We start from the raw sequence: 27,513 nt of genomic DNA on the forward strand, positions 1-27,513 counted from the left end.
TGTTTTTATTACAAGTTACATCGTGTCGTGAATCTCTTGTTAAAAGATCTCCCCCAGGATTTCTCGTTAATATACATGATTGGCGAAGTGGTAGAGGTAGTCGTAGCAATTATTAGTCTGTATGCATACACGTCTATGATCCAGTGACCAAAAAAAAGATAAACCCATCCAGCCAGCCGCTCTAAAAAGAAAAACGCCAGACTTTTTTACCCCTCATTTCATGACGATGATAAGAATTGGAATACGTGGAACAAAAGGATGCCGGGTTCGAATGCCCACCCCCTCTCTTCTCTCTCTCGTTGTCTAAAGTAGAAGAAACCAGGGTCTGATACAATAACGCGTAGATCATATAGATCTAAAAGAAAGACACTTTTGTTCGTCAGATGCTGCACGTTTTAGAGCTTCCCTTGGAGCAAGCTCTTCCCCATATGTCTGGCTGTGATCCAGACGGTACGTCCGAACGACTGGTAATCCATTGTCGACGTGACGGCTTCCAAGAATCCGAAGGGAAGCATGCATGGGATGCATCCTGGGGAAAGGTTATAAACGTTAACAGCTGTCATTCTCCGCTCTAAAGCGGATCGAATCGGAAAGGAAAGCAAAAATATACCTTGAGCGAGCTCCAATGCGAAACCGTTAAGAGCATACTGCGCCTTGTCACCCCTAACCATGTGATTCTGTTCACCTGGCTTGAAAACCCTTTGCTCGACATCACCGGCATAGTAGAAGGTCTCCTGGCCGCTCAAGATGGTGAAGTAGTCGTGAGCCATGTGGATACCGGTGTGACCTTCCGTGCCGACAGGGGTGCCAAAGATGATGAGGTATTCGGAGATAGAAGCATGGAGGAGAACCATTCCACCCTATTGCTCCCACACGTGTAAAGTTAGCTTCTACCAATCTTTTCCGAAGAAAGAAATTTGGAGAAAGAAAAGGCTTACCATAGCATTGCCGGCATTGTTGAACACCCACTCGTCCCACTTGAGTTCGGTCACATATTTCGGATACTCCTTCTTCAACCTTTCAGCGAGGTCATTGAACAACAGCGTGCGGTTGTAATTGGGACTATCGTCGCCGTAGAGCTCGATTGACTCCTTGCTTATCTCCTGTAGTCTTACGGGATCGAAGACGTGGAATTTCGGGAGGACGTAGCGGTCAAGGACGCTGAAAAGGATGGTGATATAGACGATGATCCGTCCGATGTTGAGAACGTCGAGCTGCATCGTGGGAGGTATGGAAGGCACAGGAGATGGCGAGTGCCGGATAGGAGAGAAGGAGTACGAGGATGATTGGTAACAGTAATGGGGATTGAGCAATTGGATGATAGCAGCGTACTGTGGACTTTTAAGTGAGTTCTGTCAGGGCGCGTCGGATACCGAAGTCCCACAGCAAAGTTCACGTTTTGTTCGGAGTCGCGAAATGCGTTTTGGTGGTTCCTGGGAAGGCTTGGCGGGATTCCTCGGCCGTCCCGCGGACCCGTTATATACCGACATTTTAAACATCTTGGTATCGATCCATGGATCATGATGATGCTTGACGTTAGTAACTATGTACAGGATATATATACGTGTTCCTCGTGGAGAGAGAGAGAGTACCCAATATGTGACAAGTGAAGATTCCGACACCCAACCCCCCAAATAGCTTCTGATAAAGACCAGTTTGTATGTACAATACAAGGTACGACCATATGTCATCACATCCTCCCTCCCGTCACCAGACTCCTCAGTGTTCCCCAATACCCCTTCCCTTCCGACTTGACCGTCTCTGCTGTCTCCTTCACATCCTTCGCGGGGACCGTAGGCACAATACCATCCACCGCAGCCGCGATAGCCGTAACCCCGGTAATCGTCGTCAAATCCTCCTCATCTTCATCTTCATCCTTCTTCGGCAGCTCCAACCCTCTCTTCTCGTAGAATTCCTTTTGAAGTTTCTGGAACACCTGCTTTTGTATCCTTCCGTCGTGCAATTCATACCGTGACATATAAGTCTCCTCGGCCGGTGTCAACCCACCGTACGCCCAGGTCTTCAAACGTCCCCATACTGTTTTGGATTTCCGTCGCTTCTCTTCGGATTCGTCGAACAATCTAGCGGCTTCTTCGGGTTCTACCCCAGTTGCTACGATTTCATCGATCTCAGACTGCCGCCAGGCTTGCCATTGCCTTTCCTGCTCGGCCGCTAGTTCTGCCATCTACGATCCCATTAGTTTCCGACCTGAAAACCTTGGACATCGCCCGATCGATCTGATCGTCCTTACATATTCTCTCCGATTCGACCGACTCTGCCCGATCATTCCATAAACCGAATAAACCGTAATCCCCACCGTCACAGCTACTCCCGATTAGCCTCCGTATCACATGTGAAACGGCCAATTGAGATTTCAAAAAAAAAGTAGAATATATACCGGAAAACCCCATGATGGTAAACACCGTCGCTCGATGCAAATTATCCGCCCACCGTCGTCCATGATGTACAACCTTATCAAACGTCGTAACCTGGTTCATCCGCTCCCTCCTCGCAGCTTCGCGTAACCGTGCTACCCTCTGCTGTGCTGTTTCGCCATTACCGGGGACCGGAGGGCTTCGTATGTTCTGCGCGAACCGGGTAGCATCGGCGCGGTTCTTGACATTTTGGACGAAACGAGCGCCGTCGGCTACACGGCGGGCAGCCGGCATTGTTTCTTTTTTATTATTTCTTTTTTTTTGACCTGTCGGTTTCGTTTGGCTTGTGAAATCGGCGGGTTTGGGGTCGTGGAGTATCGAGTAGGTCGAGGGTAGAATTATAGATGTTATGGGGGGGTATGGTCCGGTGGTGTGGTAGTGGGGTTACATAAGAGATTGTCCCCTCATGAGCTCCCTCTCCAGCTTTGGTTCTCCTTATCCCTTCGACTTTTTATAACCGGAAATATCGGGACATGCACAATGCCGTCGTAGTCGTTGCCGTCGGTGGGGATAGTCGGAGGCGGCTACTATCCATCGCAGGAAGTAAAGTTCTAGATATTTTGATGGTGCCACAGTCGGATGAGCTTTTCGAGCAAAAAAATCTCGAAACGAAACGAACGGGAATCGGTCCTTCCTGCGGGTGAGGCCGAGACGACGGGTCCAACACATCCAACACGAAAACACGTCCAACCTCAACATTGGAGCCTCAAGTCGCGATATCTGATATCGAACATGTAAAGACAACTTTGGAAAGAAGGACGAGATATCACTTGAAGATGGACCCGCATCTCGCTCAGGTCCTCAAGGCCCTGCAGGAGACTACTTCGGGCCCGCAGCCTCAAGCTCAAGCTCCCCAGGGATATCGCTCCCAGCAGTCCTACGATCCACGTCGGATCTACCAGCCTGATATCCCACTGCCTCAGCCGGTACAGCCTCCTCGAGCATATACCCAGCCTGCTCCTCCGGCTTCCGAACGTGTAGACCCGCGAACGATCACCCAATGGCCGGCAGCTTTGAAGTATATCACCACGGTCGTAACAACAAATCAAGCCGCCATGGAAAGGCTGAGAAAGGTATTTATGGACCCAAGCTACGTATCCGATTAAGAAATTACTGACAATATTCTGCACGACAGATGAAACTACATCAAAAAGACCACGAGAAACAATGGTGGCGCAGTCGGGAAGCAATCCTAGAACGTCATTCGAAAAGCGCCGGTAACCGTCTGGCAATGGACTCGGTGCTGTATGCATCCTTCCCTCCTTACCATCGGGGATATTCGGAAAATTAACCATAAAATATTACCACACAGGAAGAGCTTCGGTGTATCGACTTCATCTGCAGAACTAGTATGCATCCCTCTTATCCCTCCGTTGTCAACACCAAACGTGATATTAATATATCCGAAGACCCCAGAAGCAAAACTCCAAGAGCTCCAAACCTACGACGAAAAGGTCTACCGCGCATCGGTCCAAATGTACGCCTCCATGGCCGAGGACCTCAAATCCCTCGGAATCCCATTCTTCGTCATCACGGAAAATGAGTTTCCGGGGGATAAAGATGCTTTTTTGGAGGTTAGGAGGAAAGTGGTCGAGTTGATTGACGATTTGATATAACTTGGCGTTAATGACGAGGGGTGGAGATCGATGGGAGTAATATGGGGGCGTTTTTGAGGCGTCAGAGGGGACCGTACGGTTGGTTTTCTAATTTTTGTAACATTTATCGTTTGGTGATGGTATATCAGGCACTTCTAATGAACCAGATTGATAAACACGTGTACCATGATCCGCTCCAGACTTCCAGTACTAGCTTAGGCAACGGGACTCCCTCTGACCATCGACAACGGTAATACACGAGGGGGTACGAGGAGAGGTTCGCGAAGGAACATCGCACTAACATACGCACACGGGAGCCTCGTCATGTTGTCAAAGAGATATCATCATTTCGATATCGATGGATCGTATATACATTCTTTCTTTCTTCGATCCTCCTTTTGCGCCGATATATACTTCCTTGGAAAGGAAAAAAAAGACAGTTAAACGCCACGATCCAGCAGATCTCGCCATAAAAGAGAAAAAGCCAACCATCCAGCCAGCTGCCGACGTGCCGGCCCCCGGGACCAAAATTATGCAAAAGAAAAGAGTATCCGACCGATCCTTTTGAGAAAAAAAAAAGTACAAGAATGTACAAAGAAGCAAGATCTGACTGGGTATATGGAACCCCGAATTTGCAAACAAGAACACCCGGGAATAAAGATAAAACGAACTTTAACGCCGTATATGTACTCAAAAGTAAACAAAGAGAAACGTCATTAACGTCGAGAATGGAAGTAAAACCGCATGGTTTGGTTAATAGGACCCGTGGCTCGGATATCATATCGATCCCAGCCATTCGCAAAGGAATAAAAAAGAGCCTATATAAAAGCGTATACACATACGCCGCCGGATAGTGGTGTAGTATGCCCGCTTTTCTAGCCGGCAAAAGAAGCTTGCTTTTGTCTCAGAAGCTATCAACACTAGGAGCAAGTATAAAAACAGGCGCGTGTGTTAAAAAAGCAAGCGAGCAGGCGACGAGTGAGTCGAGCGTCGTGTCATGATGTGTAAGGACAAAAAAAAGAAGCCTCGAAGTACGCTCTGTAGGTTGAGGAATGTGGGATATTCTGTTAAAACAAAAGAGAGAAGAAAAAAAAGTAGAGCCCGATATGATTAACCATTAGAGAAGATAGAAAAGCAAAGAAAACCCATTTAACCACCGAGTTTGTTTTCGCCTCATAGATATTTACCCAGGTCGTGCATGATCATTATGTCGAAATAAAAGTGAAAAAAAGGTTGCGATGGAGGGGATAAAGATGAACAGGAATAGAAGTAGGAAAGGAAAAAAAAAAAGGGTGCAAAATAAAATAGACATGCGAACGCAAAGAAACCCAAGAATTTAAGATAAGTCTGTGCCTGCAGCGAAGAGTAACAAAACAGAAAAAAGAGCACATATCCTCTGTACGAGCGCTGTGCGGCCAAAGCATAACATGGCGTGATTTGAAGATAATTTGAGCTCCATCTTCAAAGGGTATCGGAGGTTCGTGTTCAAGGCTTGGATTGATTTACTCGTCTTCTCCCTCGGCCTCTGTTTCGTCATCCTCCGGTTCAGTGTCGCTATTTCCCTCACGTCTCCTCCTCAATTCCCTTTCCATTTCAACGCCCCTGTCGATACGCATCTGGGCCACCGTGATCCCTTCGTCTCTGATAACTTCGTTGAACCATGGATGCTTGAGAGCATCGCGGGCACTGATTCGTTTCGCTGGGTCGTACACAAAGATTTTCTTGAGAAGATCGAGCAGTTGTCTGTAGAAATTGCACGTTTGAGGGATCATTTCCTGCATTTCGTTAGTTGCCGTCATAAATATGGGGCGGAGGGGTCTCGATGGAGCTTACGTCCAAACGACGCATAGCCTTGACATAGCGTCGTGAAGTCTTGGTGGTCTCGGCGTTAGGATAGTCGAGTCTGTTGTTGCGGAAGAATCTGTACTCCGGTTAGCTCGTGCTGAAACATTCCCTCGTACGTGTTATGAGCATACCTAGAGGCAGGACTGTTGGAATTCTGGGTTTTCGCGATGGCCTGTCGAACAAGTCGGGTCTCTATGTCGGCATTGCAGACGGTTCTCATCATCGCAAGGTGCTCGAGATTATCGTGCGTCTGGAACAATGCATCACCGGTGTAGAATTCAACAAGGATGCACCCGATGCTCCAAATATCACAGGGGAAGCTCCAACCGAGACCGAGAATGATCTCCGGGGCCCGGTAGTGTCGGGTGGAGACGACCGAAGAGTGATATTCGTCATCAAAGGTGGCAGATCCAAAGTCGATCAGTCTGATGTCGGTATCCAGGAGGATCTTCCGGGTCTGGGCCTTCCTGGGGTTAGAGTGGGTGGATGAAGGGATGACTCTGTTGTAAGTAAATGTTTCTGAAGTGTTGTGCATGAGAAGAATGTTTTCTGGTTTCAAGTCGGTGTGAATCAGGTTCAAATCATGAAGGACTGCCACCGTGTTAGCACGTGTTCGAAGATCCCCCGAGCAGACGGCCGGGGAAACTTACAAGCGACACTTGTGAAGAGTTGTCGAGCAAAGGATTGGATTTGACTGCTAGGGAAAGGGGTAAAGGAGTTGGATTTGAGGAAGTCGAAGACAGACATTCCGAGAAGGTCGGTGACGATGCAAATATGATTCCTGTAATCGAAACAATCACGTAGGTGAATGCATTTGTTCCTGTTTTCTGAATCATTTTTACCGAGGGTCGACAGAACACGAAGTTCAATCTTGGATGCATCGCGATACTTTTGCACGGATCGGATGATCTTGATGGCACAGTACTCATTCTTCAGATTATCGAAAGCCTGGACAACCTTACCAAAGGTTCCCTGACCGAGCAGCTTGATTATTCGATCTGGGAAGATCGTTAGTTACCTTCTCGGAATGCGATTAGAGGAGAAGCGAGGCTTACATCGGTTGGTGAGGTATGCACCGGGTGTTATGATGTAGTGACCCTCGTCGTCATCAACTTTATGGTTTGTCTTGGGTGCCTGAGGATATGGTGTTAGCCGATGTGTTTTTCAGATATGGGAGCCAATCGACTTTGAAGAACGAGATATCACCCCGCCTTTCTAGTTTTGAGGAAGCTCCACGAGGGGAAAGATAATCAGAGGGAACTTACGTCTTCAACCTTTCTCACAACAACCTCCTTCGCTTTGATCGGAGGATGCGGAGGCGGCTGATAATGAGCAAATGCGTCCGTCTGCTTCTTCGCCATGCTACCTCGCGTAACTCTCTTCCGCTTCGTTCCAGCCATGGAGGCCGAATCTCCAATGGTCGAGGCTAAAGATGTAGCGGCAGTCTCCGTACCATTATTGTAACCTCTGGAGGAAGCACTGGCCGTATTAGCGCTAGACCCCTGAGACGCGTAGGCCGGAGTCTGAGTCACAGAGTACGGCGTAGATGCGTATGGATCGTGATTCGTTTCATACCGATTTACAGCAGCGGTTGTCGTCGTGCCGTTCGCAGCGATCTTGCGTCTCTTGGACGGTTGTGAAGTCGTTGCGGTCGACGCTTGCGAGGAAACGGGGTTGTGGACTCGAGCGTTGAGGGAGACGTTTTGCGAGATGGGTCGAGGGACTCGGCTGGCAGTTACGTTCGTTCGACCGTTGCGTTTAGGAGTAGGTTCCGGAGGAGGAGTGTCGTCGATGACGATGATCTCCTTGGGAACGCCGTTTTTATAGAACTCCTTCCAGTCTGGTGTTTGCTTTCTACGCCTTTTCCCGGTAACAGAAGGCGTGGGAGCTGCCGAGCTGGCGACGGAACCCGAGGGCCTCATATCGGTGCTGTATCTTTGGGTCTGTGGTTGGTATGACGGTTGAGGCTAAGAAGGATTGCATTCGATGTCAGCAGGTCGGTTCCTGCAGGTTGTATGTGTTTGTTTGCGTGCGGGAGAAGAGGACAATCGGTTCCAGAGAGAACAGAAATGGCGATTCACAGAAAAGAAAAGAAAAAAAAGAAAGGGGAAAAAAAAAGGAACAGCCTACAGGAAGGAAAGGAACTGGAAAAGTTACGGAGAATACATACCTGTTGAGTTCCGGAGTTAGACCGGTAGTAAAGACTAGTATGTTGGGGGATGGCATTTAGATAGCCGTATGGTGGAGATTGGTGAGGGTGGTGAGGGTAGTGGAGTGTTGCAGTGGAAGGAACCGACATCTTGTTGGAGGAGATGATGTAGGGGACCCTGATTAACAGGACCTCGAGTATGTGGAAGGATAAAAAGAGAAAGAAAAAAAGAGATGCCTGTGAAGGCAATCGGAAGTTGAAAATCAGACGGTCAGTCGCTCGTTCCCGGAGTCGGCAGTTTGAACAGGCAGACTCCTCCGCCGTAGAATGGGTTTTCGGTGTTGTCTGCTGTTGCAAGGAGAAAACGGGTATGATAGAGGGAAAAAAAAAAAGAGCCAACTCGAGAGTCCCTTCGCGTTTATGAATAAACGGGTGGCAGAGAGGGAAGGAAGAGGGGTTAGTGGCTCATGAGGTGCGATGATGACGGGGGAGTCGTATGCTTTAAGCGTTTTGTAGGGTATTTGGTGGTGGTGCTAAAAATTCTTCGCGTGTGAGTTTCTTTCCGGCGATTCTTTTTTTTAATGTGAAGGCGTATACAACTCGAATGTGAATATCAGGACAGGACGAGATGAAAGGGCCAAGCTCGTTACTTTTTTTTCCTACTGGTGAAAAAGAAAAGGAAAATAAAAGATGAATTTTCGTATGAAGGGAAAGAAGGAAGGGAAGCACAAGAAGACAGAGAAGAGCAGAAAAAATCTAAACTTCTTGTGAGAGGGTGAGGAAATTCCGAAGGATGGGGATTTGGATTTGGGGAAATGTCTCTGGGTGGGTTTGGTGTGAGGATAAGGATATATCGCCAAACAGAGAGACCTCTGATGCCTGCTTGCTTAACAACCAGACACACAGACAGAAATCCAGAGAGAATGAATATGGAGTATCTGTGCGAATGGGCGATCTAGCTATTGGCTGAAGTCGAGGCCTTCGTTCCCTCTTTCCTGCTGAAGATGAGAAGGATAAAAAAAGAAGATGGAGGTGGTCCGGACACAGGCAGCAGGCAAGAGGCAGGCAGGTGCAGGCAGGCGGATCAAACGAGGACCTTATTCTTTTGGGGTTGTACTCGGAAGAGACAAACAAAAGAGCCGGACCAACATGTCAAAGCAGACACTTACAAGATACGGTACGCTGATGAACACTGGAAGCTGTGGTGATGGTAGACGATGGTCGGGTCAGAAGGGAGAGTGGTGATGAAGAAGACGAATTGATGTCCAGTTCTGTCTTCAATCTGGTTTTTTTTTTTTTTTTTTTGAAGGGACGTTCGTATGCACCTTTTTTAGGCACTTTGATCTCCAGACAAGATTAAGACAGACCAGAACAAAATAGGAACCGAATAGAACTGAAGAATAGTATGGCAACCATTCGATTTTGATTTCGAGTTCCAAGGGTCAGGCCTTTCCTTCCCTGTCTCCCCGGCCAATTCTACTCGATGTAACTGGGGGAAGAAGGGAAAGGAAGGGAAGGAAAGAAACACACACCAAAGGAAATAAATGAAATGAAATGAAAATGAAATATTCAAAATGAAAGGACAAAACAGGACTGCCTTGAAGAATTGCAAACGACGACAAATACGGACCTGTCTCGCTGCTCTCCCTCTCTTCTTTTTTGGCGGGCAAGGATGAATTTCCACTATCCATAGGGAAAAAAAAAAAAACACTTACGTTAACGTTCGCCCGAGTTCGTATGGCCGGTAGGTACTCTTCGACGGGCAGTAATTAGTCGCAAAAAGTCGAAATACCCCGGCAACAGGCCAAGGCAAAGTGTTTCCGACGGGTGGACACGAGGATGAATTCGATTCGAATCTAAAATGTCCAGACAGGCAACCAACAACAAGAGGTCTGACGGATTGACGGACAAGAGAGAGATGAAAGGGCCTCCAGAAAGAAAGGAAGAGGAAGAGAGAAATCGAGGGGGAGGAAGAAAGGGAAAATAAAGAAAGACCCGCACGTATGAGTAGACGAGGGCTGTGGCCGCAATGCTCTGGCACCGACAATCAGATGGGATATATTTGAAGTTTCGAACCAGAGAAAAAGTCGGCTTGGACGGGGGCAGTACGCGGGTGCGTTGAATACGACCGTCGGTATAGGCCAGGCCACCAGTGTGTAAGTATTACCGTGAGAATCGATAACAATAACAAGAAAGTGAAGAATAGAGGAAGGAAAAGAAGTAATATAAAAGGCTTAAAGGCAAAAGGCCCGGACGATATAATATGATCACGGGCTTCACAACGGCATCCCGTCGACTTAGCGACGACGCTAGTTTCGTCCGCCCTCGGAAACGGTAATGGTCTGGTTACAGATTATTACACGATCCAGCTTTTGCGGGGCTTCCGGGCGCAATTTGCTCTCCTATCATCTCATCTTACATCTACTTTTACAACCTATCTGACTCTTTGCATACCAACTACTTTATAACCAACTTCATTCGTACAGCACATCTATATGCATGTATGGGATTATCCTCTATCGATGAGTGAGTAAAGCAAAGCAGAGTAAAGTTGGTTCCTGAATTTCGAACCTGCCTGCCGCCGTCAACTCCCTGCGCCTGCGTCCTTTCCCGTTCGGTCAGCTGGGGTGGCTTCCCTTTCTGCCTGCCATCACCGCCCATTATCAAATCTAACCCTCAATTGAGGCAAAGCCATACTATCTATTTCCCACACTTTCTTTCCCTCCGGCCATACATACGGAGTACCTACGTAGGGATATAATATTGGAGATCGTGTCGTATTGTTATTTTTGCATCGTACGTATCAACGTCTACCGGGTTAAATTAACCCAGTGTCATCTCTGGAAACATCATCCGTCCCAAGGCAAATCCGTTACAGGAATCGCTGTTTGTCATTAGTCCGGTCCTTGTTTCTACTCCTTTGCCCGTGCCAAAAAAAAAAAACATTCCGGAACGCTGTTGTAAGGGGCTCAACAATACAAAAAAATAAAAAGGCGGTACCTGATCAGATCCTGTCGTCCCGCAAAAAAAAAAAAAGCCATCCGATTCAACCCAATCCAATCGAGTTCCTCCATCTTGCAATCGACGCGTTGGACATATTCCTATCCATGGAAAACGGGGGGTATTCCCACAGTCTAGTTGTGTGTGTACTCACTTGGTCTCTGTGTGCCTGGAATTTTGAGGCTTGACATCTCGCGCACAGCATGCCATGAAAATCAAACACGAAACGAATAACGGAGGGGAAAGAGAACGTCTAACAAAGCAAAGCTCTCTTCCTTTCTCTCTCTCTCTCTCCGTCTCTCTCCTACCCGCTGCTGCTGCTCCATAATGATATCTGTAATGTGTGGGTTCATTCCTTTTCGCCAATGCACGATTACATCTTCCATCGAGCGAGTTGTCGATACATGCATAATACATACTTAATTACACAAGTGCATACTATGTACCTCACCTAATATAATAATATCGACAGAAGAGAAATAAATGGAATCCCCAGATCGTCGTATGATGCGTTCGGATCAGAAGACTCTTTAAAGGTCTGGCTGGTTAACCCGCGGTTGAGGAGTCTGGTGCTTTCACTCCTTCACGTCTTCCCTTCCTTCCAAACAGGATCCTCGATTATATTATCCATATCATCATCCATATCCATCTGACCTGGCAAAAAAAAAAAAACCAAGAACTCCCCAAAATATAATAGCCTCTTTCGCTCCATATAACCGTATCTAAAGAAAAAAAAATCACTCCGAACTTTCTCCTACAAGACCTGTCGTCCAAAATACCCTTTCGTTCAGCCCTTTTTTCCCACCCAATTAGTTTACTGCATTCGGACCACCTGCATGGCGTTATGCGGGAGAGGTGGATAAGTGTGGGCAGCCATTCACTTTAAACACTCGCAGGACCGCATGGCATAACCCTCCCCACGCCTCATACACAGCACAGCATTGCGAACCCAAGCTTTGGGTGTTTGCACGTTGCGCGACCGAAAAAGAAAAACCTCATTTTGCTTACAAGGCAAAAACTGCATAAACCACCCTCTTTTCGTCTCTTCTTTCCCTGCACAATACGGTGCGATATAAGGCAATATGGACATCTGGTTTTTTAAACACAAATCCCCACATTTACCTACTCTAAATACTTCGATTACGTACTCGGAGACGAGAGAAGAACGGACAATCCTCGCGTCGAAATGTCGCTATCGATAGCGTGCTTTGTTGCCATCTTGTCCTGAGATATTCGTATATATACCGGTTAGAGCTCTAGTATGGAAAAAAGCCATATGGCTTGACCTCCTTGTTTCCTCTGCCAGCTTTTTTCCGATAGAGGTCCAGAGCTAGCTACTCCTTACCGGCGCAAACCCGGCCTTAGCTACTCGAAATATCATAGGCTCCGAAGAGAAAACGCCTCCTACGAATATTTAACATCTAGACTTTTTGTAAAAGAGGAAAGCCGAGCATTTTTAGACAAATCCGGATACAAACGGACGAAAGGTGACAGGACGTAGTCCTTTCACTTTCACATCTGCCGCCCAAGAATTCAAAGGTGGTAGACACCGCCCAGCCTTGCTATCAAAAAATTTTAAAGATGGCAGATTTAAAACCAATTTTCCCCGGAGTTTCGGAGCTTCGTTTCGCTGGATTTCATGAAAAAAAAAAAGTCGTCTGAAGTTCTGCGATACCGTTCACACGTGCTCGGTCTCTCGAGAATTGCAGATGGCATATTCCGTAGCGTACGCCTCCAATAAAGATGCTGCCAAGCAAGCTCTCTCGCATTTTGGTGTTGCCCGCCAGACTATATAGGAGCGATCTTTCGATCCAACTCTCAAAGGAAGGTCCCTGACAGCTAGCAGCCGCCTGTTTCTCTCCTTTCCCCACTTGTAACGGGTTCGTATATATTCGCGAATTCGCTCCGTCGAAGGGCTCCGAGGCAAAAAAAAAAACGAGAGAACCGGACACGGAGATTCTTGGATTTCTAATACCCAGTGCCTTTATGGATGGACGGCAACTACTTTTATTGGTGACAACTAGGAAGTAGGACTACATACCACCTTGTCTAAAAAACAAAAGAAAGAAATCTTCCAAAATGAGTTTAACCAACTGTCTCGAAGCTGTCATAGAGGTGAAGAAAAACTTCACGAAATACCTATAACATCCGTTAGCCAAGAAAAAAAGCGAGAAAGAACAAAAAGTGTCCAACCTTCCCATATCATGCAAAAGCTAGCCGAAGCCAACCCCACAACCGGAGAGCTAGAAACCCATCATCTGATATCCCAAACCCATAAACCCATCAAAGACCTGTTTTCTTCTTCAGATACGAAGGGCGATGGAATGTGTAGGTTTTTTTTCCCGAGTCGTGAGCTCTGGAAAAAGCTAGCTAAGGGCGTCATAGCTCTCCCGTCGAGCTCTACCAGTTCACGACAAGCTCGAAAAATCGAACCATGGCACTCTGGAACCTCCAATCGATGCAAGAATTTTATTCCGGAAAACGGTTTCAAACTGTTAGGAAAGGAAGAAAGAAAATAACGGAAACCTTTGGGCAATTTTAGCCGTTTCTTCCAATCCGAGAAGGAAAAGAAAGAAACGGTCAACATCCAGCCATGCCGTGATACATACTAGCTATCCGTAGAATTACACCGCATCGTGAGACAGTAAATCAATCAAGTCTACGTAGCATTTCAAAGAAAGGATCCTCGAGGACCCTGGTTTCGTCCCTTGACCGCAACGATCAATGGTACCTACCATGGTTACTCCGTAGGTCTCGAGAACCCCCGTGAAACGGAAAATCCCACAATCTTCTAGCGGTGAGGTTAGAGAGGTAATATCAACCATCCCTTTACCTCCCAGATCTGACGTTTTCATACGCATTGGAAGCCTCAAATCTCGTTTCAACGTCCCCACCAGTTCAGTTACATGCTCAAGCCTAAACTTGCTGTATTATCATGTATCACAGTGGCGGAAACCCACAGCACATCATTCGCTTGTCGCCCGTTTCTAAATAGAGTACAGTGCCTATATTTTTTACCGCGTATACCGATAGCCTACCCTCACCTCCACATGAGCCGTACGGTTGTAAAGTACATACGCATAAGCCCGGAGATCCGGATGTAAGAAAAGAGTACGCCTCCCTTCCCGACTGTTACGAAGATGATGGAATGCGGCACATGGCACAAATTCGCATGCAAACAGCTACAAACCTGAGCTCGAGCGTTATCGTAGACGCACGGGAAAAGGGTACACAATAGGAGTAGGAAAAAAACAAGGAAAACCTCGGGGAAAGAAGACCTTGAGTAATGGCCACCAACAAAAATGCGGGAGGAACATCCCGCGCATGGGGTTTTTTGTTGCGCCTCGTAGAACTGCTGCAAGGAAGAGCTGATACCGTGCAGCATTTGTCGACGAGCTGTAGATGCCACGGACGGAGCTGGAATGCTTCTCAAAATAGAAAGTTTCGCCGTGTCGTTCCAAAGGTAGGGCTGCACATGTCACAAACAACGGTGAAGACGCTTGTTCGAGTCCACAAAATACTTACGAGAGCTGTGAACATCACAGCATCGATCTCCGACATCATCTCCATACCGCTCGGTACCATCGGCCAAAGCAACAATCTATCAGGGGTGTGTTGATTATCCGCGATACACATACTCAGGAAAAAGAACCGAGCGAAAAGAGAATCCCTTCTCCAGTCCACAAGCACGGGTATCCAAACAGCTGAATATTTCTCCGGGAAAAGAGTGCTTTCTTCACGACATGCGTGAGGACTATCTCTTGGTATGAAATATGTATGTATGAATACTGGTGTGTGGTTCTTTTATAATAAAATTTATTTCCCAATATAATTTCAGTTTTTGGTACCGGGTAACTCATGGAGCGAAAAAGAGCTTCCTTTTCTCTCTCGATTTGATTCCGGAATAATGTGTATTGATTGTGGATAATTTTATATATTTTTTTATTTTATTTTTTCGTGGGCAATCAACACACCTCTGATAGGTCAGAAGCCTTCGCGGAGAATGAAAAATCAAGTCAGAAAACTAGAAAATCATAGCTTCTTCTGAAAAAGTTAGTAGTAAGAAATACGCATGTGGTAGTTCGATGTGGGGGGGATACGGAAGGGAGAAGGGGAAAGGAATCCTGCCCGTGTGAGGAGATTTAAATGTCGGGAAGAGGGGGAAAGAGCCTTTCACTTTTGGGAGGAGGGCAATTTATAATCATACCGGCCAAGATTCGTACCCCTTGGAAATTCAAGCCTGCTCGAGCCGTGGCCCTATGCATGCTTGTACTAGGCTATCGATAGAATATAATCTGCCTGGGTAAATCGTGTGAAATGCGCGAGATTGAGATGCTTTTTGGGCTGCCGTCGAGGGGAAATGTAAAGGGGTCGAGCCAGAACGAGAGGGGAGGGAAAAGTTAGGGCGGAATATACCACACACCCAACGCAACGCTGGATCCTCTCACGGAGCCTTTTATAGCTAGCTTATATCGACCTAATTGGTCTCGTATTCCAACCTCCACGGATTAACCCAATTTCGAGGCGACGGCGTAGAAGTGGAGGCGATATTTGTCACGGTGACAATTCAAGGAATGTACTCAACAGTGAAGATGGCAGGACGGTCCTTCGCATGCTTGCTTAAACCAGCCAAATTAGAGCTACGAACTCGCCATGACTCTGCGAACGGAAGCGTCCCCGGCATCTGAAATACAACGCCATGTGCTCTCGCGTGGCTAGTCGACATGCTGCAGCCGTTGCACGTTGATCTAGCATCTATAGCAAAATAAGGTCCATGTGCGCCCTCGGAGGCACCCGCTCAGGATCTGGGGACAAATCTTCCTCTCTTCCATACTTATCACGTCGCAAGCCCCATGCTTCTTTTCGCATGGACGGGGGCACAATACGCATTGTAAAGAGAAGACACCAGAAAATTGATATCAGGGTCTCCGGAGTAACGCTGGAACCCCCTCGGCCCATCCTGGAGACGTCACACGACCCTAGAAGCCAACAGCCTTGGTTCTCTCGCGTGTCAACTCGAAGTCGCCAAAAATTTCATCCCCGATGAACGTCCCGTAGGCACAACATGGGACTCCCGCGCTGCGATGGTCGAAACTTTGGATATCGCAACCGATAACTTGAAGGATATGGCTAAAAGCGTACGCCGAACGACTGGCGCGTTATAATAACCCGGACGGAGTCATGGAGATTGGTTCCATGCTAATGAGACCCACCGCTCACTTACAGGTGCAATTTGAACAATATAAGGGATTTGATGGGCATATCGATAAACCTCCTAGTCGCTTTACCCCGAACACGAACGATCAGCCGGGAAACCTTATCCGTCTTGGTCTTGCTTTGAACGCACGGAAAGGAAAGGTCGAAGGTGGAAGGGGTATGATGGCGATATATCAAAGCGACGGACGGAGGAAGTTTATAGAAAAAAAGAAGAAACTGGAAATACTAATGGGTTTGTTAGGAGACAGAATGACAGGGCCGGGATGGGACGAATTGTTCGAATATAGAAATCCATTGGTAGATCCCAACGAAGAAACCGAAGCCGACGAAGGAGAAAGAAGAGGAAGATGTTCGAGACAACATTCCTAGCAATGATATGGAACCAGAGGGGGGTCAAGAACAAGAACAGGAACAATTACAAGAAGAACCTGTACCCCGTCCTCCGGTCTCGGTCCGACGACCTTCTCCGTGCAGTATGAAGAAGCATCTGGATAATCTCGAGGACTGGTTTTCACGCTGGGAGCATCACGGCCGGTCTATTATGAATGCCGCAAGGAAAGTTCGCGAGGTGCCGTACCCGGAGTCATGGTCCGGAAGAGTGTTCCCTACCTAGTACCAGTATTGCCATATATCACTTATATAATACGTACCTAGGTATACCTGCGCCGTATAACACACATTCTCCGTACCGTTGAATATTTCTTATACACACATGCACAAATGCAGTGAAGCCGCTCGGCAGAAAATGAAGATAATCGGGTTGAACAAGCCAAGCGGAGAATTTGGGTGGCGGGCAGCTGGATGATTGGATTGGCACCGCCGTCCGTCATGTGGGAACGTCACGCCCAGCCACCTGCCTTCCTTTTTCCATCAACCATCACCAGCATCTCCTCACCAAAATTTATATTTATTTTTTATATTTATTTTATTATTTTAATTATTATTTTAATTATTTTTTATCCTCATCGCCGAGTGTGATGCGGCGGATATAAATCACCGGCTGCCCTTCCGAACAAGCAAATTCACCCGAGGACAAGCACGGGCGCCTTTGACAACAACAAACAACAACCCAACTACGACGACCGCGCCCTTGTCCGGTGTACCTTACATGTACCGGACACAGGACAGCACCTAACCGCGCATAAACATCACCCAACGACCCCTACCTTGTCTGCCGTCGCAACTATAATCACCAAAAACCCACGAAATCCACAATGGCCCGAGGCCGAAGAGACCCCTCGCGAGCCCGCTGGCTCTTACCCGCCGCTCTAACCCTCACCGCTGCCGTCGCCACGGCCGGAGTCTACTTCTGGCGAGAAATGGAAGACCACGAAGCCTCGACCGGTTTCCGCTCCGAAGACGAGGAGACCGCTGATGAGAGGCGGAAAACGCGCGGAATGGCCGGCAGGAGCTTTGGCAACTCTGCCCCTACTACGACCGGAGCAGCGGGGATTACGGGGCGAGTCAGCGAGATATGGAAGGAGTTCTTCCAGGGTAGCAGCGACGAGTCCGACGGAGGGCGTAAAAGTCGAGCCGGGCCGTCCATGAGCGGTCCTCCTCGTCCCTCCTCGTCCGGAGCTTCGAGCAGCAGTTTCGGGAGGAGCAGTCTGTCTCGGTCCGTTCTAGCGGATCCGGAAGTCAGCGTACCCGTCCTTGGAAACTCCCAAGAGATAGACTGGGAAAAGAAGAGAATCATCGCTCTTGTTATATCCGGAAACGAAGAGCTCGACGAGGTACTCATATCCATTTACCAAATACTTATACATATATGGACACGGATGCTAACGATGCAAATATCCTACAGTCCCTCCTCCTCTCCCTCCCCACCCCTGTAGACATCTCCCGTTGGATCCTCTTAATCTTCGTGTACGCTCCTCCACCACCTCCATCCCCTTCACTCGTCAACCTCTCCCCGCGACCGATGCACCGCTCCCCTTCCCCAGCCATGTCTGTTAAATCATATACCTCTTCAAAATCCTTTGCGAGAACACAGCCTTCCCCTCCCGAACATTCTCCCGAAACTTCCCCATCTCTCGTCCCCATCCTTCGCACCCCCCTAACCTCAGGCCGTACCTCGCGCGCCGGAGACGGCGTCTTCATCGATGACGATGATCTCGCGGATCATCTCACCTCCACTGCATCGCTAACTTCCAGCCGACTACGCATGAGCTCGTTCTCTAGGAAATCAAGATCGAGCAATAATTACAACCACGGGTACTCATCGATGTCCGAACTCGACGCTCCCACCCCTTCGGCATCATCTACCTTCGCAAAAAGACTTAGCGGTTCGTTCCGTCGTGGTCGTCGAAGCGGTACGGACGATTCCTCGGATCTATCCGAGGAAACATCGGTAGATAACTCCGTCACGCTGCCTGGGTTGATCTTGAAGACTTTCGGTAGAGATTTCCCTCATCAGCAGGTTATGCACTATTCGACTCCTATGGGTGTAGTCCATATGCTCCGTTCCCTCGGCGTTTCGATCGTCTTCCTCTCCGAATCATGCGCTTCGGTAGATAACAACAACAACAATGCCACATCCTCATCGGACGAAGCTGCCTCTGTCATTCCGGGTTCCCTCCCGGTTTCTCCACCACCGGGGACAACAGCTTCCGTAGGCGGCGGTGAAATAGTAGTCGAGCTAAAAAACTGGGTCGGAGAAATCGTCCTCGTTCTGGACGAAGAAGAAGACGACAGCGCACCGGTTCTACCCAGCGCTGTCAGCGGCGGTGAAGATGACTACGGTGAACGGAGGCGACGGATGAAGGGTAAAGATAAACACTCGGGGACAGTCGGCGAAGCCACCGGACGGAAGAGACGGTGGTTGAAGGATAAGAATGTCGCCAGGGGTATAACCATCTGCGATAGACAGGGACTAAAGGGTATCTGGAGAGCAAAAGTGGAGGGCGCCAGGCCGTAAAAACAAACATAAACTTTCTAGACACGTATGGGTAGTTTTGGGTCTCATTGGCAATTGGGATTTTTTTTTCTTCTCTTTCTGGTTTTAATTTTCGGAGGGAGTAATTTCCGGCTTCACTTTTTCGCACTCGTTCTTCTTTCGTTTGCTTTGTTGATAAGCGTTGATCGTGTATAATACAATTCTCTGCCTTCGTTGAGCCATCCCTCCATTTTTTTCATCAAGAAGATTTTACCTACACATTTCGGTCGTGTTAGTTTTAGATTTCGCGGAAAGAAAGATATACTTTTTGCCATGTAGCATACGATTTATTACCAAACGTTTATACGATAGAAATGCATGCTTTCGCGAGATGATTTTTTCTCTCTCTCTCCAATTGATTGTCAAAAAATTAATATTTCTCATCCACTTCATCATCGGCCTCCTCGAGCCACCATATCGTTCAACCTCGCTCCGTGGTTCTCTTGTTATAAGAATTTGTAAAAAGACAAAAAAAAAAAGAGATAGTATAAAGATTAAACAGCATGAAGAAAGAAACAAAAGCAGAGACGAAGAAACAAAAGAACGCACAGAACGCCGGTTGATCTGGTATTTTGTGAATATGCAGTCTTTTTTTTAATAACACAATCCTTTCCATTTCGATGCTCATTAGTAAAAGAGGATAATAAAAGAAGATGTCATCTGAGTCCTGCTAATCAACTTGATCGAAGAAGAAGGGCATGGATGACGGAGAAGCTGTAGAGGGTGTTACATGCATCCTTGAATCGTTAAGGGGGGAAAGGGATGAAAGAAATGAATAAAGTGTGGGGGGGAGGCTAGCAGAAGGATATGGTTCACTTGAGTTTCAGGTACGCCTTTTGTAGGGTCTTGGTTTCCCTACCGTCCAGCTCAAGAGCTTGAATCCAGTCTCTTATCTGGATACCCTTCCCCCTGTCACCTTGCTCGCTCCATTCACCCATCCTCTTGCCCCAGTACATAGTTGGAACATTAGTTGCAATCGCCGCTGCTGCTGCGCCAGGTGTTCCGGCGGCTGCACCGGAGTTACCTGGCAATCTGTTGGGGGTGCTGGCTCCGCTGCCACCGCCTGCGCCTGCGCCTGCCGACATCCACGAGTACTTCTTTTTTCGTCCGCCTCCTAACATGAGACTAGCCGTTTCGTTGGCGGCCTTGTGAGATTGAATCTCATCGAGTCTCGAATTCTGCGCCTTCTTGGCCTCTTTTGCCGTCATACGTTTCTCCGGTTCTGGAGCAACGCTTCCTGGGGGTGGATTCGTGGACTCGCCGGTTCCTCCCTCCGCAGCTGGTGTTCCTGTTTTTGCGCCGTTCAGTCGTGTCAAGCGTGCTGCGGCGCGGGCTTCTTCGATCATTCGTTCATCCATCGCTAGAGCTCGGACTGACTTCGCGGTTTCGGAGAGTAGAGACGGGGTTCGTGGCAATATTGTCGAGGAGTTGGCTTGGGCGAACGATCCTATGTATCCACGCTAGTTAAAAAAAAGACATCGTACATTCCCCATCTACCCGCATGGAGTACATACGTTTTCTGGAAACACCACCCGAAGGAGAATCAACGTTCTCTCCCTCAGGGGTTTCCGTTTTCAAACGTCCATCTCTGCCCTCACTCTCTCCAAATGCAATATCAGCCCACTGTCCCATGCCTTTAACGGTATTCCCCCTTCTCCGATACTGAGCATATTGAGTTGCCGTTGTGAGCAATTCCCTGATGTGTTCCTGGGCGGCGATACTTAAGAGTTCGGCCAGTGCACTATGATCAGCGTGAGAGGTAATTCGCTCCTTTACTAGCTTCTGATGCGCTTGACCCAGCAGCTTCCCTCGATGAAGAAATGGATCCTGCCCGTGTCGTAGTTTCCCCGAAGCCTCGGCTTCTTGTCTGTTGAGGGCTCTCTCTTCAGCAGAGGCGCCGCCGGAGATCGATGCGTTAGGGCCAGCGAAAGATGCAGCAGGTGTATCGTTGTAAAGATATTGTTCTTCGGCTTGCAAGTCCACACCGGTTGAGAAGAGGACGTCGGTCAAGTCCTTGGTATCGACGGGCTTCTGGATCGGCGATGTAGAGGACGGCGGGGGCATGGAAATGGAGGCAGCGAAGGCAGCAGATGGGTGAGGGATAGGTGTGCTAGGACCTGGTGAGTTTGCTCCGGACACAGGTTCCAACCTGGCGCGCTTCGTCGGTGGCATCTGCGGGTTCAGAATGGGAGGAGATACGGCCGGAGCCAGTATCGGATACTGGTTCGTTTGTTTACTCATGATGGCGATTATGTAGGTTTTGTAGGAGAGTCGGTTTTTCGTGAGATGATGTTAACGGTTGGATGGTTGTGGTGTGGTGATGATGATGAGAATCTAGGACGAAGCTGTTTGCATATGCATATGCATGGCGAGACCAGCGCGGGACAGGGTAGGACAGAGGAGAGGTTAGCGGTACATGCGGGTGCCCGCGTCGCGAGAGGTTGCAGTGAAGCCCTCCAGCCGGGTGACGATGGTGCTGGAGATAGGGCGTATCAGCAATTGGTGAAGGCGATGGTGGAGAAGCCGGAGATGTTGGATGAACGATGGTGGAGGTGAACGTTGATGGAAGGCGGCCGGCACGAGAACCTGCCAACCGCGGCGCAACACACGAATCCGGTTTAGCCCGTCTCCATATAAACTACAAAACACCACGGTTCTATATCAATATCAATATTACAGATGGTGGTGATGGTATTAGTCTATTCTAGAGGAGTAAGAGCAGAGATAATACAAAATATGACACTCCAAATGACCCAGCAAATTAAAGAACTCCCCGGCCCAGAATCCAGCAGCAAACTGACACAATATGTACACACGAATCGAATACGAACCCTGGCCTTCAATCTGTCATGTCACCGATATATACCCAAGGAGTAGTCAGGTGGGTACTTGGGTGATATGCATATGATTCTCAATGGAATTCGAAATCAAGAACTAAAACCCTCCCTCTCGGCCTGCTTTCTCTTCCTCTCCTCCTCTCTGACTGTTCCTCCACTGGCCTTCCACCAGATATCCCCTCCGTATCTGATCCCCAGCTCGAATAGCGCCCTTGGTCGATCGATGGCCGGCCGGACATCCAAGTAGAAAATGGACTCTCCGGTAGGGCCCGTTTCCCCGGCATAGTAGTCGATAACATATCTAACTTCCTCTTTCTTCTCGTCTATTCCTTCGGTCGTTGATGTAGACCTCTGGACGTACCAGTCATGTCTGTCAAACGGCATGTTCCTATCCATCACTGTTAGCATATACTATCACAACAACGACGATATGAAAGAGTACTTACCCAAACTGTGGAAACACCATTCCCAAATAATGATACATCTTCGCCTTGGGACTTAAATCCCCAGGCCGTCCTTGAAACCTTAACAACCTCGGTCTAGCCTGTACCTCCGCTTCATCACTCACACTCTTCCCGAACGGTCTATCGTCCTCTCTACCCTCCTCGCTAACCCCTCCCTTCCCAGCGATCTTCACACTCCTCCAAATGCTTCCCGCAAACTGTTTCTCCCACCCCACAATCTCTTGCCAAGCACCCTCGTTCAGAAAATTATGAACATCAACCATATCCTCCACCGCATCTTCGGGTGTATCATCATACCCTTTCCTCAACATTGCATTATACATCTGCTGGGGAGATGGATACTCCCAGTTCCCCTCCGAAGGATGGGTTCCCTTTGGTATTGACGATATCACACGGGATGTGGGGAGCGAGCTCTTTTGTTGAGGTGCAGGAGTATTGGAGAGTTTGGGCATCATGTTTAGAGGGTTTAGGTAGGATGACCACGGACGGGAAACCGTGGGTTCTGTATGTTGTTCTACCGGTTGGAGTTCGGAGATAGCATCCGAAGAGTGCGTTTGGAAGGACGTGGAGAGGATGTTGTTCGTCGGAGGGGGTGGTGGCGGGGTGGCAGCAGCGGGGCCTTTCGGTCGGTGCATCGGACATTCCGGCTGGATATCACAACTTCCGTAAGTATATTATCGAGACCGGTGATATCTAGTGAAAAGTAACCTACGGGAATCTCAACATTCCCAGCCATCTTATGCTGATGATGGGGCGGCTTGGTCGCCTGCGACGCCGAAGCTGAAGCCGATGACGTCGGCGCATCTGCCCAAAACCAACCCATTTCTCACAGATATGATATCGACGGAGAAAATGTAGAGTAAAGAAATCTGCGATTGAAGATATTTTACTCCAAGAAAGTAGATCAGTAGCTGGTTGGTAATGTTGAAACTGAAGGAGGGAGGGAAGGGAAAAAAAAAAACAGAAGGATTTCGGATCGGTAAAATTTGGCGAGCTAAAGGGAAAAATGAACTCGGGAAGCCGCCACCCTTCCGTCCACATGCCCGAACCCGACTCTTTACTTGACAGGGGTCTATTCGATGACCTCTGATTGGGTCAATACTACAGAGGAATAGCGATTATTAATATGGAAATGGTGGTGATGGTGATTTATTTAATTCGTAAAGTCGTTACTGCTAGTATACAAAATGCACGACCCGTAGGCAATAAGTATTGTTAACACCTCTTCCGTAAACGCCAGTCAGTTACAAATAATCAGGCGGAGTGCTCCGAAAAAGTACCTCGCAGTATCAAGTAGTTAGTAAAAATGCGCACTCAAAGAAAGAGGAGAACGCCATAAAAAAAAAAAACCATATCGAAGCATGTGTACCATGCTCGAACGGATAGCAGCTTGCGAAGAAAAAGAAAGCAAAAAGTCATCCCTTAGTGTCGCCTGTGAGTCTGTAGTTGTGATTGTAGAAAGGGTCAAAGAGTAGGAGGATGAGCGTAGTGTCCAGGGACTCTATTCCTGCACTTCTCGCAGTCGGCCCTATACCCCATCGTAAATCGTCCCTTCGAGGCAGCAGTCCCCAAACTTCCAGCTTCACCCTGATGGTGCCGCTGGTGGTGATTATGTTGCTGTTGCATGGTTTCTTGAACCCTTCCCATCCCCATCCACCCCCGACTCTGTAGCTCACTGGAAGGACTGACCTCCAACCTTGTCATATCCCTCATAATGATCCCCGGCGTATGCGGTCGTTGAATATGGCTACCCTGCTCTTCAGCGTCGAGTATGCTGATAGCACTAAGAGTTGAATCCTGCTGAACGAACGAAGGAACATGTACGTCCGCATATAGGCCCGAATTCCAATCATGCTGACTGGCCGGTTGGGAATCCGCCATATCCAAATCTTCCATGGCGATGTCCGAAGTCTGACGACGGGGCATCGGCGTAGGAGTAACAGGAGGTGATATGAACGCGTTCGTGGCAACGTTCGGGTGAGATGGCAGGAACGACGATGTTTGGTTTGTGTCGATGGAGGATGTACGTATTTTCTATATCAAGAGATTAGCAACTCTGTAGAGCAATAGGGCATGTATTATTAGGAGACGGAGCAGGAGTGATACCTTGGATCCAAGGGCCATCAATACATCCCCCTCTTCCTCCTGGTCGCTGTCGGCGTAGCGAGCAGGCCGTTTACGGGTTCCCTGACCGAACTGACCTACACCGTGAATATTAGACCAGTCGGGAGTGTTAGATTGAGGGTGGGCTGTACCAAACATATTTCCTTCCTTCTTCCCTTTCCTTCTTTCCCTGGATATTATTGTGATTTGTTATCCTAAGGTGGCTGGATTGTGTGTATGTACGGTGGTTTCCGAAGGGAATAGGTGGTATGATATGATATGATGTGATTCTGGTGTCGATTGGACTGTAGTCAAAAGGCAACAACGATACAATACGAATTATTAATGGAAACAGAGCCCAAACGCGTTCGGGCCGGTGGTTAACAGTTCGAGACAGAAATTAGTATCCGCGTGGGAGTCCGAGAACGTGGTGGAAAATCCGAGGTGTCGGCGATGAGGGTGATTCTATCATGTATCTGTCTGTCTGTGCAATATACGACATCTACTCGCATCGACGGGATGGACGAAATGGCGACGGTGATGGGAGGATACAAAGTCGGCCGGCTGGAGATACCATGAACAAATTGTAAAGTCCTCCCCTCGATTGCGGGTTTTAGTGGATTGATGCCATAACGATGAGGGTGAAGAGGGAGAGGGAAAGGATCCTGGCTGGCTTTGGGCGCTTTGGGCTGGTACTCAGGCTGGTCGGGTCAGAACCGGTCTGAGCTGGGGATGGTTGCCCAAGTTGAGAGGTAAATGGTCTCACTCGGAAACAAACAAGGGTCGCCGCCATTATCATTCTCATGCATCATATCATCGTCTTTGTAAAATTCGTTATAAAATTCGTTACCTGTGAGTATCGATATCTACTCGAGACTGTAATATTACAGGTGAATCGATGGTTCAATAAAATAATGGTATCATAAACATTCGAAGAGCAAGAGAAAAAAAAAGGGCCATTCATTCCAGGGAAGAGATGAAAAAGGATGAAAAATGCGAGGAGAAAAGCCGCAAAGCCTAGGCCAGGAGAGCCAGACGCAGAATTAACAGGGAAAAGACCACGTGAAATAATGCAAACCATGTACCCGAAAACGCCCATTTCGATAACGATAACAGCGATGATAGCAACAAGCCAGAGTAAGAAGTATTTAACGAAAAGCGATATGTAACGGCTTCCACTACCCACTCATAAGTGTGAAGCAACATTAAAAGAAGAAGGGAAACTTTGTAGCCGTCTAACCCGCCGTTCTGGTCCTAACGGTCATAATCGAAAGGAATCAATACGGCTTCTAGCGTGATAATCCTTGATTTCGTCCTCTGGTCTGCCTCCTGGGGCCGGAGGCAACCATCGCATCGCTGTACAGACCGGAACCCGCACTTCTGGGTGCCGAAAACCCATATTTCCCGTCAACGATGACATGGGAGGCACCGCCCTTTGGGCCGGTGGGGATCTGTCCGGCGATCGGCTGCGCCTGTGTCTGGAGGTGGCCGCGGGGTTTGGTTGGGATGGGGAGTTGAGGGGTGTCCTTGAGCGCGAAGTGAAGGAGCCGATCTGTGACATTGACATTTAGGATCCATAAATCCCGTCGGTGAAATGAATTGTACTTACTGTCTCCCAGCTTGTTATTGAACATCTCCACGCACCTGTCGGCTTCCTCACGGGTTTCGAAGAGAAATTCCGCAATAACCGTGGGATTCGCGCTAAGAATCCCACAGTTGATCGGGGAAAGTCCAAACTTCTCCAAAATCGAACGGATGTCCGAAGCTGTGGTGCCAGGAGCGAAGTTAGACCCTTGGACGGCGAAAGGGCCAGCGCTGCCCTTGATGGTGATTCCACCGTTCATGTTTTTGGGCTTGGCGGCACCACGGATGTTGACACCGAGGTCGCTAGCCGTTGGCTTTCCGGCGTCGCCTGCGCCGTGCAAGGCCTCGAAGAGCCTGTTGCTGGCCAGCTTTTTGGCGACTTTCTGACTGATTACGATTGGCGCCTTGGCACCGTTTGTGGCTCCGGTCAACTTGGAGGCCCCGGCGGACTTGGAGTCTCGAGTGTTTGAGACGGAGGCATGAAGATCGTGGGTCCATTTTCCGTTCAACGAGGCAGGAGGTTGCGGGACGTTCTTCCTCTGAAGGGGTAGTGAGTTCAGTAAGAAAGTGTCCAGCAATGAGAAGAGATAAGTGAAATAAGGGGGGTATTTCGAGGCACGGTCGTTTCCGCCGAAGAGATCCGAAGAAGTAAAGGAGATCGAACGGAAGAACGGGGAATAACGAAGAGTCCAACGAGAATATGGAAAGGGTAGAAGACGAAGTTGCCCGAGATTCCAAGTAACAATTCGCGATTAGAGGACCGGAGAGTGAACCTGTACCTTCTGAACGCCAGCTCGAGGGCCCGTCGGAATAACGACGACACCTTTGCCACTGGTGCCTTTTCCGGATTGATTGGCACGTTTTTTGCGATCTAGAAATGGTGGTTAGTTTGAATGCAACTTGTTTAGCAAGGTTGGTGGGTACGCAGCAACGGACCTGCCTGCAGCATCTTGTCAAGATCCTTTTCTTTCGTTTTCGCCATGATGACAGATGACGATGGATGTATGTAGGTGAGATAGAGAGATAGAATAGTAGTGATAATATTGACGAGCGAGATCTCGTGGTTCTGAGAGACTGGCGATGAAGTCGGGAGGTTGATGTGGAGGATTGAAGGTCAAGTCGCAGACGGGAAGTTGGAGAAGGTCAACGCGTGAAGAATGTTTGCCGCGCAACACGCAGCCACAACGCACAGCCACAACACAAAAACACAGCCTCGCCCACTGTCGCACAACACCACAACGCATTTCAGACACCTGGAAAATTACCTCAACATGCAGTATGCAACATGCAACATGGACCAGAAATGGTCCTCGTTACACATGATACCTCACACTGACATGACACCCCTA

At 48.4% G+C, this 27,513-nt stretch overlaps 9 protein-coding genes across 9 annotated transcripts; 2 read left to right on the plus strand and 7 right to left on the minus strand.

Annotated features, from left to right (window-relative positions):
* Nucleotides 1-395: 395 nt before the first annotated feature.
* DFL_001713 (uncharacterized protein) lies at nt 396-1,220 on the minus strand (the record flags this gene model as incomplete). Its single annotated transcript, XM_067630374.1, has 3 exons — nt 396-529; nt 611-860; nt 939-1,220. 3 exons carry the CDS (start codon nt 1,218-1,220, stop codon nt 396-398), a joined length of 666 nt encoding a protein of 221 aa, XP_067493023.1.
* Nucleotides 1,221-1,690: 470 nt separating this feature from the next.
* DFL_001714 (uncharacterized protein) lies at nt 1,691-2,669 on the minus strand (the record flags this gene model as incomplete). The annotated part of the gene is made up of 3 exons (XM_067630375.1): nt 1,691-2,185; nt 2,252-2,325; nt 2,399-2,669. The coding sequence occupies 3 exons, from the start codon at nt 2,667-2,669 to the stop codon at nt 1,691-1,693; spliced, it is 840 nt and encodes a 279-aa protein (XP_067493024.1).
* Nucleotides 2,670-3,211: 542 nt separating this feature from the next.
* On the plus strand, nt 3,212-4,051 carry DFL_001715 (uncharacterized protein; the record flags this gene model as incomplete). The annotated part of the gene is made up of 4 exons (XM_067630376.1): nt 3,212-3,508; nt 3,571-3,680; nt 3,748-3,784; nt 3,845-4,051. The coding sequence occupies 4 exons, from the start codon at nt 3,212-3,214 to the stop codon at nt 4,049-4,051; spliced, it is 651 nt and encodes a 216-aa protein (XP_067493025.1).
* A 1,481-nt stretch (nt 4,052-5,532) lies between these two features.
* On the minus strand, nt 5,533-8,174 carry DFL_001716 (uncharacterized protein; the record flags this gene model as incomplete). Its single annotated transcript, XM_067630377.1, has 7 exons — nt 5,533-5,805; nt 5,864-5,951; nt 6,007-6,466; nt 6,526-6,873; nt 6,931-7,009; nt 7,141-7,842; nt 8,046-8,174. The coding sequence occupies 7 exons, from the start codon at nt 8,172-8,174 to the stop codon at nt 5,533-5,535; spliced, it is 2,079 nt and encodes a 692-aa protein (XP_067493026.1).
* Nucleotides 8,175-17,455: 9,281 nt separating this feature from the next.
* Nucleotides 17,456-19,158, plus strand: DFL_001717 (uncharacterized protein; the record flags this gene model as incomplete). The annotated part of the gene is made up of 3 exons (XM_067630378.1): nt 17,456-17,974; nt 18,046-18,107; nt 18,423-19,158. The coding sequence occupies 3 exons, from the start codon at nt 17,456-17,458 to the stop codon at nt 19,156-19,158; spliced, it is 1,317 nt and encodes a 438-aa protein (XP_067493027.1).
* Nucleotides 19,159-19,988: 830 nt separating this feature from the next.
* Nucleotides 19,989-21,417, minus strand: DFL_001718 (uncharacterized protein; the record flags this gene model as incomplete). Its single annotated transcript, XM_067630379.1, has 2 exons — nt 19,989-20,623; nt 20,691-21,417. The coding sequence occupies 2 exons, from the start codon at nt 21,415-21,417 to the stop codon at nt 19,989-19,991; spliced, it is 1,362 nt and encodes a 453-aa protein (XP_067493028.1).
* Nucleotides 21,418-22,103: 686 nt separating this feature from the next.
* On the minus strand, nt 22,104-23,300 carry DFL_001719 (uncharacterized protein; the record flags this gene model as incomplete). Its single annotated transcript, XM_067630380.1, has 3 exons — nt 22,104-22,401; nt 22,460-23,124; nt 23,190-23,300. 3 exons carry the CDS (start codon nt 23,298-23,300, stop codon nt 22,104-22,106), a joined length of 1,074 nt encoding a protein of 357 aa, XP_067493029.1.
* A 641-nt stretch (nt 23,301-23,941) lies between these two features.
* On the minus strand, nt 23,942-24,739 carry DFL_001720 (uncharacterized protein; the record flags this gene model as incomplete). The annotated part of the gene is made up of 3 exons (XM_067630382.1): nt 23,942-24,511; nt 24,584-24,678; nt 24,733-24,739. 3 exons carry the CDS (start codon nt 24,737-24,739, stop codon nt 23,942-23,944), a joined length of 672 nt encoding a protein of 223 aa, XP_067493030.1.
* Nucleotides 24,740-25,869: 1,130 nt separating this feature from the next.
* Nucleotides 25,870-27,146, minus strand: DFL_001721 (uncharacterized protein; the record flags this gene model as incomplete). Its single annotated transcript, XM_067630383.1, has 4 exons — nt 25,870-26,132; nt 26,190-26,703; nt 26,944-27,035; nt 27,101-27,146. 4 exons carry the CDS (start codon nt 27,144-27,146, stop codon nt 25,870-25,872), a joined length of 915 nt encoding a protein of 304 aa, XP_067493031.1.
* Between the last annotated feature and the right edge of the window lie 367 nt (nt 27,147-27,513).

This window comes from Arthrobotrys flagrans (genome assembly GCF_004000055.1).
Source record: "Arthrobotrys flagrans strain CBS H-5679 chromosome Unknown unitig_3, whole genome shotgun sequence".
NCBI lineage: Eukaryota > Fungi > Ascomycota > Orbiliomycetes > Orbiliales > Orbiliaceae > Arthrobotrys > Arthrobotrys flagrans.